Source organism: Andrographis paniculata, unplaced genomic scaffold (assembly GCF_009805555.1).
Source record: "Andrographis paniculata isolate CXL003 unplaced genomic scaffold, ASM980555v1 Contig18END, whole genome shotgun sequence".
Taxonomy (NCBI): domain Eukaryota; kingdom Viridiplantae; phylum Streptophyta; class Magnoliopsida; order Lamiales; family Acanthaceae; genus Andrographis; species Andrographis paniculata.
In genome coordinates this window covers 343115-355527 of record NW_026137468.1, presented here as the reverse complement: position 1 = coordinate 355527, position 12413 = coordinate 343115, and the positions used below count along the sequence as shown (strand labels likewise).

General features: G+C 40.3%; 3 protein-coding genes across 5 annotated transcripts; all 3 read right to left on the bottom strand.

The window, feature by feature from the left end:
* Positions 1–587: 587 nt before the first annotated feature.
* On the bottom strand, positions 588–2743 carry LOC127239465 (zinc finger protein SHOOT GRAVITROPISM 5-like). Of its 2 annotated transcripts, XM_051257634.1 has the most exons (4): positions 2589–2743; positions 2387–2500; positions 1888–2287; positions 588–1441 (listed from the first exon to the last, which is right to left on the bottom strand). In XM_051257634.1, coding segments are annotated over exons 1-4 (1194 nt in total). In that variant the 5' UTR covers positions 2590–2743; the 3' UTR covers positions 588–762. The 2 variants fall into 2 exon arrangements, with proteins under 2 accessions (XP_051113591.1, XP_051113599.1); XM_051257642.1 differs by lacking the exon at positions 2589–2743 and having other exon boundaries at positions 2387–2582.
* A 1601-nt stretch (positions 2744–4344) lies between these two features.
* LOC127239477 (protein BASIC PENTACYSTEINE2-like) lies at positions 4345–6263 on the bottom strand. Of its 2 annotated transcripts, none has more exons than XM_051257664.1 (2): positions 5944–6263; positions 4345–5592 (listed from the first exon to the last, which is right to left on the bottom strand). In XM_051257664.1, the coding sequence occupies exon 2, from the start codon at positions 5549–5551 to the stop codon at positions 4628–4630; it is 924 nt and encodes a 307-aa protein (XP_051113621.1). In that variant the 5' UTR covers positions 5552–5592; positions 5944–6263; the 3' UTR covers positions 4345–4627. The 2 variants fall into 2 exon arrangements, with proteins under 2 accessions (XP_051113621.1, XP_051113612.1); XM_051257655.1 differs by having other exon boundaries at positions 4345–5555.
* A 117-nt stretch (positions 6264–6380) lies between these two features.
* Positions 6381–12326, bottom strand: LOC127239434 (putative 3,4-dihydroxy-2-butanone kinase). Its single transcript, XM_051257584.1, has 20 exons — positions 12131–12326; positions 11434–11507; positions 11276–11339; positions 10403–10515; positions 10266–10313; positions 10022–10093; positions 9844–9933; positions 9314–9487; positions 8901–8984; positions 8707–8762; positions 8426–8556; positions 8271–8363; positions 8104–8168; positions 7757–7900; positions 7615–7658; positions 7394–7477; positions 7230–7303; positions 7035–7147; positions 6860–6955; positions 6381–6765 (listed from the first exon to the last, which is right to left on the bottom strand). The coding sequence occupies exons 1-20, from the start codon at positions 12168–12170 to the stop codon at positions 6637–6639; spliced, it is 1788 nt and encodes a 595-aa protein (XP_051113541.1). The 5' UTR covers positions 12171–12326; the 3' UTR covers positions 6381–6636.
* Between the last annotated feature and the right edge of the window lie 87 nt (positions 12327–12413).

Below are 12413 nucleotides of genomic sequence, written 5' to 3'. Positions count from 1 at the left end.
AGTGTGGATACTATACTATAGCTATAGCTGTGCCTGTGGAGGTAAGAATTGAATAAATAATATAGTAGGAGTAGTAATAATTAATTTACCAGTACTTACTTATTAATGGTGAGAGTGAGGGAGTAGGGATTGTTTGAGTTTGAGTTTGAGGGGGACGAGACGAGGATCAACAATTACATCTGTGGCACTGAAAATCATGCTGTCTCTTTCATTGCCATTTATGTACGCTTTCAGAATTGCAGTCACAAAGGACTCTTGTTTCCCCACCCTGACCCACCTCTGCAAATATATATATACTTACATGCATTTCTCATTCTTGGGAGCTCCGGGACTCCAGCACCAGATGGAGTTATATATCATCGTCCTCGCTCCTCCCTCCATCCATGGCGGCTCAGGCTCAGCTCCAGGAATTATCAATATGCACATACGGGTATTTACGTGCGTACATGCAAATGGTGTACGTATATATATATATGTGCATATACACGTGGTGCTTACAGACAGTAATTATTAATGTGGCAGGGCTGACGTTCTTGAATGCCTGGTCTGGTCTGGTCTGGAGTAGCTCCATTTTCAGACAAACAACATTATAATGTAATTACATGATTCGATAAAAAGGATGGAATAGATTACAGTACCAGATATAGGTTCGTTATAGATCAAACCATAGACGTGATGAAGATGAAATTAAATTAGGTACATACGCTTAATTAATGTTAAATTATTATTTAATTAAGTGCGTACGATTGAAGAAGATGAAACTTACGCAACTCGTGCTTCCCACTCTCCGATCAATTTGCTCGCCGGAGAAGATGAAGAAGAAGGTTCTGGAAGCATTATTTGCCATGAAACCGCCGCCGGCGTCTCCTGGAACTTGTGATTGCACGAATGGCAAGTGATTATCTCCATTATCGAATTGGTTTGCTTCGTGGAGTAGTGTTGTTTCAGCGCCTGAGCTTTTTCCAGCTCCGCCTGAGCTTGCTGCCGGAGCCGCCGGGCGGTGGAGAATTCCTGCTCCGCTAGCTCCACCTGCCACTTCGCCTGGTGCCGCGCCGCCTCCGCGCACGCTTTCTCCGTCATCGCTAATTTCAGCAGCTCCTGCGCTTGTTCTTTCACAATCCTCGCCGCCGCGGTGGGCCTTAGATTCTCGCCGGCGGCGGTGCTCCTCCCCCTCGGCGAGCATTGGCTGAGGCCATTTATGAAGGTGCTCTTCGTGGAGGTGCCTAACACGTCGATGCCAGTTGTTCTGCCATTGACGAGAAGCTGAAGCTCGAGATTCGGAGGCTGCCGACAGTCGGGGAAGATGACTGGTCCGGCTGAGGGAGCGTAAGCCGCCGATGGACCGACGGAGGAAGCCGCCGGCGGTTGTAGACAGCTGGAGCCGGAGGACCGTAGCCGCCCCAAGCTACAAGCATCCTGATGCTCAATGAAACTCTCCACCCTAATTTTTAAATACATAAAAAAAAAAATAAGATTTGATGAAATAAATTGCACAATAATTCAAGAAGCACCGATTATACAAATCCAAGAATTAATTTAAAACAGAAAAGCCAATATCAATATATAGAATTATTTAGGGTTCAAAATTGGGAACGGCTACATGCGTCAAAATTAAAACCTAAATTTTCAAGGTATTAGGTCGCCTTCATCGATCTGGTTTGAGCAAATCATGATATGACGTGCACAAAAACAATTGAATCTGCGAAATATTCTGCACTGAATCCAACAGAAATCTGTATGAAAAGACACAGTACTATCCCTACAATACCTGCAGCCCTTTCCAAGAATACATATACACATATATATACATACATATCATATATATGATATATATATATAGATAGATATAGAATGCATGTAATAATTAATTAATAATTAATTAATTACCTGGAGAAGACGCGGCCGCAATCACAGGAATGGCCGCGAGTCCCGCAGGTTTTGAGATGAGCTTTGAAGTCCGACTCAACGGCGTATCCTTTGGAGCATTTCTGGCAGACCCACTTCTTTTGATTGCTGTGCTTCCGCCGGAAGTGCTTCTTGATCCCGACCAGATCGCCGAGGGCGTGGCGGGGGTCGTGGTGGAGGCAGCTCGGCTCCGGGCAGACGAACACGCGCTTTCTCGCCGCCGGCGTCTCCCGCTTCAGCAGCTTCCACGGCACCTTGTGCCGCCGCCGGTGCATCTGCAGATTCTGGTCCCGCTGGAATCCTTGCTGGCAGATCTCGCACACGAATCGGTCGGATTCCAGGAGGGTTTCCGGCGACAGGAAAACCACTTCCGCATCTGGATCTGCAACCACCGAGCAAGAAAAAATTAAATTAAATTATAGTATTCAGTACTGTTCCACTTCCTTCCCAATTTCTCGTCAGCCCATCGCCGCCGTGTTACCTGGAGTTCCGGCGGGTCGTCTTTTCCGTTTTCCATTCTCCGGCGAAGGGAAGCGCTCCAAAATAGGGAGAGGGTTAACGTTGCTTACCATCAAACACAGCTTCTTAGCATGCACTGTTACAACAATGGCGGAAATGCATAAAATCAATTATATATTTAAAAATAAATTAACAATAAGGAAAGAAAGGAAAAAGGTCACAACTTTGGTGGTTTGGGTACTACAATCAGCTTTCAGTTTTTCAGCTTCTGTATCCTCCAAAAAGGGTCACATCTTTCTTCCTTTCATTCACTCAGACAGAGAGAAAGGGGGGTGGGGTTGGGGGTAGGGTAAATCAGGGCATTTTGCGAACGATACAATTTATGGTTCAAAGTTTGATTATTGTAAGAATAAAACATCCTCACAAAGGGACAAAAACACAGTGAATTTTGCATGCAGAAATACCAGAAGACTGTGAGGCCAAGTGCATGTATGTATTTATACATCTTTAGTGGCCTAATATTTGTCTGTTTCTAAACATATCTCATTTATCTGTCTAATCATCTCACTGTAGCATTCTGCTCTCTCAATCCCATTGCCGTTTTGACAAATTTACCCTCCGGAATTTCGAAATTACGCTTCAGTCTCCTATTAAATTATTGGCCCTGAGGAATATTTCTGCAGATACATTTACACTGCTGTAGCCTGGCATGTCTTTAAGAACTTCATTGTCTCTATGAATGCATACAAATGATATTATCATCACTGCCAGTGGAAATAAAATATTGGCAACACATTTGTGGCATTGCAGTTGAAGAAATTAAAAGTGATATTAAATATAGAATTAAATTGAAGGGACATTTCAATGTATCATGAAACTTCTGTCATACCTGTGCTTTTTGAATTACAAGTGTTTTCCTTAACAAAGCAATGGAACCTTCAGATCATTAACGAACACTGAAGTAAATATAAATGGGAAAAGATGACTGGTACAAGACATACACAATAATATCATTCAAATGGTTGGACTTTATTTAGGCCTATAATGCTGCAATTTCTCATTTCAAGATGTTAACAGGCAAAGAAATGCAACAAGAGATCTTAATACATGTTGGGGGAAGGGCAAAACTGTATTTTCACATGCTCCAACATCAAACATGGTCATTTTCAAAACATTAGTATCTGAACAAAAATCCCTACTCAGGACCACAGACAAATCAAGCCCCACTTTAATGACATCATGCCTAAAATTGGTGATTCAAAATCACCTTGCATTATCCACAGATACAATCCATTTCCATCAGTTACTGTAAAAATGGAGGTAAGGACGATCTACCAAGATTCCTAATGCATAATAATCATGAGAGAAGAGACCTGTTATAAACAAATAAATATATATGTGTCCACTTTAGGACCAAAGAAACTGACCCCTCATTCAAATTACCTACAACGACCTCACTTTAATCAAAGAACAAAGACTATGAATGGAAAATTGACCCATCAATCAATCAATCAAGGAATAGATAATCAATCTAATGGAAAATTTTCAATCAAGTGTAGTCAACTTTTATATGTGGCTGAATGCATTTGAATATGCACAGCTGAAATTTGTTTTAGGCAAGAAATGGGATGCAGATTAAAGCCAATCGAAATAATCCAGACGTGGTAAGACATGAGAATGAAGATATTAATGGCATGAGTAAGGAAAAGCTTCTATAGTTTGTGATCATAAACAATTAGACAACAAAAACAACAGCAGGAAATTTTGGATATTGAATCTATGCACAAGTGATATGATTCTAATGAACCTGAGACTGATTAGTTATGTCATGTTTGCACCAATATTTCTTGCGATTCCCCAATGAAACTTAATTGCGCTTCGCTATCGCTATTGGTAATCGCAAGTGTTCACTTTTTACAACCATAATACGCTTCTATCAATGAGCATCTCAATATACGGTAAATCAGGAATGAAACGAAATGCAGCAAACAAGATCACGATAAGAAAACAGCAAAGTTCCATACTTGCACAAAACATATAATTCCCATCCCTGGTTTGCAAAACAAAATAACTGAGTCATGGTTTTTCTCAAACTACAGATACGAACAAATCCAGAAAATCTTATCTCGAATGTTTCAGGATGTTGAATTTAAGAAGCTTGCCAGTTAAAAAACTAACAAACTCTTCGGTCCGACCAGGGCTTAGACTAATGTACACCAGGGAAAGAAGCGCCACATTACACTAGGAGCCCGCGACAAAATTTTTACCGGATTGTCACAAACTTGTTTGTACCATGTTTCGCCCAATAACTCCTCAGATCAATAGGGCTGGCGAAATCATAACCTTCAGTCGCAAGCTTCTCTAACACCTTCTTAAATGCTCCAATACTCATCTTACGGCCAGCAATCCTAGCACCACGTCGCTTTGTGCTCATTGGCAATGGATACACAGACAAACCAGTCGTGCAGCACGCCGACTGCCAACCACCGGATCCCCACCTATAGCATTGATGCAGTGTCCCAGTGCACGAGCAAACTGGAACAGGGAGCTCCGAGATATTCATACTGACTCCATTAATAATCACAACTTCAGAATGCTTTTTGGCAGCCCCTGCAATAAGTGCTGAAGAATTGGTCTCGGCTTTTGGAAGCCGTGGAGTTGTAGTCCTTTGTTTCTTCTCTTTTGGAGGACACTTTGCAACTTTACCACTCCTCTTCTTCTTCACCACTGCCTCACCACAACCATTATCATCCTGTACCTCAGAGACATCCATTCTGGAGACATCATTTTCATTTTTTGGTAGAGGAATCTGCTGAGGCATTTGTATGGACTGAGCAGCTGACGTCTCTGGTGAAGGAGCAGCTCCATAATTGGATTGATAATAGCCATGGGTATGATTTCCAGATAACACACTGAAGTACTTTTCACGATTGGCATTCATCCAGTAATCCATTGGAACATATGACTCAGACAGGCCGCCGACGCGATGGTGATGGAAGGGACCGCCGTTTGTGGAGGCCATGACGGGCAACTGAGGAGCTTGCTGAAGGTCACGCGAAGCTCCACCGAAAAGGGGCTTTTCGACAATGGGGGAAATCAACTGAAGCCCTAGATGGCTGTTAACTGTTCTCCCTGGGGGTTCAAGAAATCCCCAATTCCTCAGATTCATATTTCCATCTCCATCCATCTCGCTTCACCACATGAAAACAAAATTCAATACACTTAACACTGTGTCATCAAAAAGAACACAAAATGAGACTCCAGGACAACATCTAAAGTAACGAAACAAATCCACACAATGCAACGCTGTTCTTAAAAATATCCGTCAAGAAAATCACGCAGGAAACACAGCCATTAACACATAAATCTCCGCACAGAATCGGACACAACAATGTCGATACATATATATGTTAAGAAAATTCAGAGAGAAGAAATGCAGCGTGCTTGGGACGCCAAATAATCTACGCAACAGATTTAGACGATAACCAGCAAAAAAAAGCAAAACCCGGGCTACAACATTAACAAAAAATGTACTAAAACAGAGAATATGAATACAGAGGAGGGAGAAAAGGCACTGACAGAATGGAAAACCGATACTTTCTAGGGTTTTGTTCTCGCCCCTTCTGTGACAGATTTGCAGGCCTTCTTGGGAAGGGGAGAGGAGAAGAGGTGGAAGGGGGGAACTGGCACTCTACAGTAATGAATATTCACTGAAATTTGGTTTAAATTCAGAATATCCGTGAAATATATATGATGGGTACAAATGTCACGCATCACTGTACAACCCATGCCAGATCAATTTCATCGGAGGCTTTCCCTATCTGTCACTGCGGCCATGAAAGCACAGATTATCCATTTTACCTGGCATTTATAACCCTTTCTGTTTAAGGTTTATTTCATTATGGGCTACCATAAAACGGAGCTATTTTGGGGCCCAAAACATTCTTTGATTCCGACATTTTAAAACCGTAATCGTGGGCAGCATCTTGGTATGGTATGTTTATTTGCGCGATTCATCTAAAACAGGTGTTTGATCATCATCAAGGAAAGGCATAAACAGCATTCATTCTACATTGGGACTTCAGAGAGCACAAGACAAGAGATGAAGATTAAGCTCTCTCAGCTTTTACGCATCTGACTGCATAAGCGGAAAGCTCACAATAAGGAACAAAAATTTGCTCATGAATTTCCTCAACCCAGAGAAAAAAAAAGGGGGAAAAAAATGAAATGTGCCGGAAGGGTTTTCATGTTAGAGGCCATCCATATCCATTGTTACGAAGCCTGATGATACTTATTCTTCACAGCTACTGCAGCGGCTCTGTACCAACAAGCTACAGCCATGGCCCCGGGATCAGGAACCGTTGCTAGAATATCAGCCGAGACATACGACGACCTACCCGCCTGCACATAATTTAGTATGAGTAACTAATATAAAGAGTCATCACAAAATTACACATAAAAGCTTAAAGATTGTTCATTTATTCAAAAGATCAACCTGTGCTGGCATGTTTTTGGTTGACTCAGCACCGGTTACAGCGGCATCAGCAGATATAATAAAGGCCTCGGCAGGATCTTCTCCAGCTGTCAGTTTCTGAACATATGGGTCTGTTAGTAAATTAAATGCTTTGGATGACTGCTGAGAAACATGTGAGGTTATTATTGGTTCTGACCTCCTTCAGAACAGTCGCTGCAGGGATGAGTGCATCCAACAGCGTGCGGTACCCTGCTTTGGCACCACCGTATTTACTGACCGCATCAATGGAAGATTCAAGAGCACCAGCCCCTAAATAAAGAAACTTCAATTATGGTAGATTCGAATGCACAAAATTTAATACTTAGACAAGTAGTGTGCTATGTCATCTCACATTGTACTGCTGTGAGGCCAGAAGACATATTTGCTTTCAGATGCGCATATGCCGCCTTAAAGAATATGTCGTATCTGTAATGGCAGAAGGAACATTTGTCACCATTTTAATGCTACAATATCAATAATCTCTCATGAAGGAGCTTGACAAGAGGAGTATCTCACATGATGCCACTTGTTCCACCCATGACCTTCCTGATGGAACATCCGATTTCACGGGCAGTTTCTGCAGGATCATTCAGTGGATAACTGGAAAGAAGAGAATTCAAAAAAGGATGTTAACAAAGCAGATAAGGAAAGCTGAACAGTATAACAAAGAGAGAAATGAAATAGAGAAACACAAAGTGTGTTGAAGAGGAGCATTATAGATCAAACAAGGGGTTCACCTCTTTTTTATGTCTTCAAGAATGACAGAAGCACCTTTAGAAATCTACGACATAGAAAAGATCAAAAACATAACTTGTAAATCCACGGACTTAAAAAGATTGGAGGGGAGCACATATACCATAAAGATACTCGCACACTCACCGTTGATCCACAGTCTCCATCACCAACTTTACTGTCCCATTCATTTAAGCTGTCCTTGAGATTGATGACTGCAGTTGCTGCTGCTTCAATAGCCACTTCAAGAATATGCCCATTTGGACTAAGCTGCTCGGGCCGACTCATTGTCTAAATACATTTTGCAGTAAACTTACAGTAAGTACATGATATAGGGGACTTGACTTAAAGAAAAGCAGGGCTACTGCCATTTGGCTTTAAATTAAAAAAGGGCATTGTTACTATTTTGTGTGTGGGTAGCCCGACCCATTATAAGGCAGCCGTGGGTAGGTTGATACCCAAAGGCTGCATTTCAGATATGACAAGAAAATTACCTCATTGTTCATTTTTGAACGAGATGGAGGGAGAGGAACAGGAATCTTGGCAGGTGGACGGTTACCTGAAATCATATTAATGCATTAGGTTAAAACTATATTCACAAAAGTGTCCATCTCCATCATCCAATAATCTCAACATTGAAGAGAAGCAGGAGTCTACTAACCACCAGAACCAACAGGCCAATTTGGAGCCTTGGTGGGTGCATCCAAACGGTTCAAAATATTTTGATCAGCCTTCATTACAGAGATTGAAAATCCTGCAAAAACACTAGGTTAAAACAGAACTGGTGTATAGTTGGAAATAAGTGTCAAAACATACCTGCCATATCCAGAGAGGTCATAAATGAACCAGTATACACTCTTTCAACTGCTAGTCCATGCTCTAGCTGCAATTTAGGAACAGCTTTACCAGCCACAATCATCAGTTCCATAAGAGGAGTGGCACCTAATCTGCAAGCAAAAGCAATGAAAAAGCTCAATAGAGTAACCAAAAAACATTTAGAGTCATATTTGCAATGGAACTAGAAGGAAAACATACTAAAGAGTGGGAAAAACTCAAATCGTAACATAAATAACACACAATGCTTAGAGATGGCTTACCCATTGACCATGAGCACAACTCTACTGCCACGTGATATGGGAACATAATTTGTTTCCTGCAGGTAAATCAGGCTTATCACAGCATATTTCCCAATTTATTTTACTATAGGAATCACCCAAGACAACAATTGACCATAGGGGCATACAGCATTGACAAGAAAACAATTATACATGTCTAACAATAAGTGGCATACCGTTGACAAAACTTGGTTAAGGACATGAGTAACTACAATGTCAACAGGTTGGAGATCAGCCACAGCAGCTCCTGGCTCTCCATGCTAGAAAATGCAGAGTTGAGGTCATTAGTAAATTGAGGTGGATTTTTCAGTATGTGGTAATTGGTCACACTTCTAACAGAGGCTAGTGAAACTAGTTCACTACATTACACATGCTAAATCCTTTGGCTGCCAAATATGGGATACAAGCAAACAGAAAACATTTCAAGTAATGTGCCAACAGGAACCAAATGCACAAAAGAACACTATTTCCAAGTTGAATTTCTATGATTAGAAATGCATTTGTGATAACAATGAGAAAAGCACCGACATATTGTGAAATACACAACCAGTTGAAATAAAACAAAATGGAGTAGGAAAAAAAAACTCACAATTCCTAGGCCAAGCTCCATTTTTCCAGGGCCCAAGCGATCTGGTGTCACTTGACCAGGCAATGTGCAAACAGACAAGGCAACCCCCATTGTACCCACCATTTCTGATGCCCTCTTTGTCTCTGCAGCAACTTCTGCTAAAGAGAGACCACAAGCTGCCGCTGCCCCAGCAACCTATAATATGAAAATCAGGGGGCAGATAAGCCATAGAACAGTAGACATATGAATAATTGAAGCACTTATTAGATCTATGATGAACTTATATTAACAGTCTCAACTTTAGGATATAATCAGGTGCACTAAGGAGAGGCTAGCACAATACTTAGGAATGACATAGTTGCTGGGAAATAAATGCAGAAGAGAACCAAGTAATAAGATGCCACTGTCAATAGGATAAGGTTTATGAAAAATATAAAAGAGGCCTTGATTAAAGAAATAAATGGAAACTAAATCACAGGCATGAGCCTCAGTAATAAACATGACCAGATTGACAGAGAACAGTGCAATATGATTCCAAATATAGAACCAACCTTATGAACAAAAATAGTTCCAGCTAAACCTCTTCTCCCAGCTATGCCTCTGGGAGGTGGCAGAGCACAGTCATCTCCAACAATTACCATCTATCAACACAAGTTACAGAATACATGCATTATTTGACTTAAGTTTGATAGTAACTAATAAGTATATTCAAAATGCAGGAAAATGTACCTCCACTTTATAACCCTCAGACTTAGCTTGCTCCGCAGCCAAACCAAAATTTAATCGGTCGCCAGTGTAATTCTGTCAGGAACCAAATAAGGCCAGGGAAAATGCGATCTAATATTATTCTCAGTGCAAAACATAGATAGACCGCAGGCAGGTTCATAATTTTCAGACAAGTGAAGCAACTAATAGAATATAATCAAAACAAAATGATAAGTTATGCCAATTATGAAATCATAATTAAAGATACCTTGACAATAAGTAGGCACCCCTTTGAACCAGTCACAGAACGAATGCCCTGATGCAAAAAACAAAGCTCACATCAAAAGGATATGATCTAGATTAAAAAGGGATAATATCATTAGGATTAATGGATAGGCGGCATACTGCCAGAATGGAGTCAACAGTAGGAGAGGCAAAAACATCCCCACATATTGCTGCTGTCAGCATTCCCTCTCCAACAAATCCAGCATGAGCAGGTTCATGGCCACTACCACCTCCTGTTTTGGGCACAACTTCCATCAGTATCATCAAAGATTTTATAGGACTTCCAACAAAAACATAAAGCCACAATCAAGTAGCAGTTCCTTTATAGCCATGAAAAATAATGAATTGTGACATTAAACAGACACAGATTCTTTCCTTCTTCATATCCTTATCCAACATTTATCTATTCCTATGTTATCTTAATAAATGCTTCCTCGGACAATCAACTATCCAGTAAGATCGTAAACAATTTCAGCAGGTAGATATATTACTATTAATGGCTTCTAAGTGAGAACTATAACCGATCAGCTAAATTACCAAAACATAAGCTTGTGGGGCCAAGTGATTCAAAAGCTTTCTATTAAAGAACATCTTATGATCATTTAGATTTATTATACTAAAACTAATGTTCTCATCCATAAGATAAAATTTATGGTCTTCTGGGATTTCAGTCTTGTACCGAATATAAATGTATAGTTCAATATGTATAATTGTTTGCAGAAGTGCCAGAAACTTCTAGTTTAACAGTAGTCTGAGATCATAGCTACAATAAGACAACACTAACAAAAGAAAGTAAGAAACAAAAACAGATACAGCTAAATTTCACGTGCAAATCATTTATTCATATCGCAATTAAGACGCGATAAAATTTTATTCTATGTGTGTCAGAAGTGGAAATGTAGGCACGATCCACCTCATTGACTTTGAACAATATCAGTAACTCGGCACTACCAAAGAAACTAAAAACTGAAGGAGGTTGGCAATAATTCAAACCTGATATCACAGCTACTTTGTCGTATGTTTCACCAGAAACATCAGCCCGCATAACAACTTTAACCTACATACCACAGTATGCCAATAGCCATTAGCAACGTGTGCAAATAGACAAGGTGTACCAAGCTCACAGAAAAGGAGTAAGTGAATATAATTACATCAGGAAAACCATCCAAATACTGCAAACCAGGATAAGTTTCCACCAATCCTTCAATGAATTCCGTTACTACATCTGCAACAACAGGACAATAAATCAAATCTATGTTCCACACCTATTTTCCGATTGAGATATATAGTTATATCTGTGATGGAAAGTAAGACAAGCTTGCTAGCAGCCGCAACTGTAAGAAACAAAGTATATCTAAGCTTTCAAGAAAAATTAAAAAAAATAAAAAAAGGATTATCTCCAAGATGGAAAAGGAAATCTAATATAAAACTTGATTGCAATTACCATTCAAACAAAACAACAAGCAACTCTTAAGAGATAGCGTACACCCTATCAATCTTGTACATGTATGTCCTTTGCATTTCTTTCCGATCCGACAAAACAACAGCAGAGTGAAAAAAACGGGCAAAGAAAAGAAACGAAGAGCAATCGCAATTCCCAAATAAAGAGCACCTAAATCCTAATAAAGCATTATCCGCAAACCCTTTCAACAACAGACGCAAATAAGTCAAAGGCCACAAAACTTCCATTGAGTACGTATAACAAATGGGCACACTCTCAAGCATCCCATAACTACGAGCCAACACGATAGAACAATCAATGAAACAGAAAATACATCAACAAATCAGCCAAACGAAAATGCAGAAGAAAAATGGGTAAGCACAGTAACGAGTGAGGAATTTTGCTACCGTTTGGATCATTGATGAGTTTCTTGCTCTGGAAATCCATTGACAAAGGCAGCGGCAATCGGGCGGATTCTCCAATAGAACCTCTAGACCAGCATTTGGGGGAAAAAAACCCTTCAGACGAGAGAAAAAATTTGAGGGTTTTAGAGAATTTGGTGCAGTGGCCTCTTTATAAAGTCGTCTGTTTGTTGAATGCTTGTTGATTTCAATGCGGTTGCTTGTCCGAACAAGAAATTTATTTAATTATTTATTCATTTTTACATCAGTTGCAACTTCTCTCCGTCCT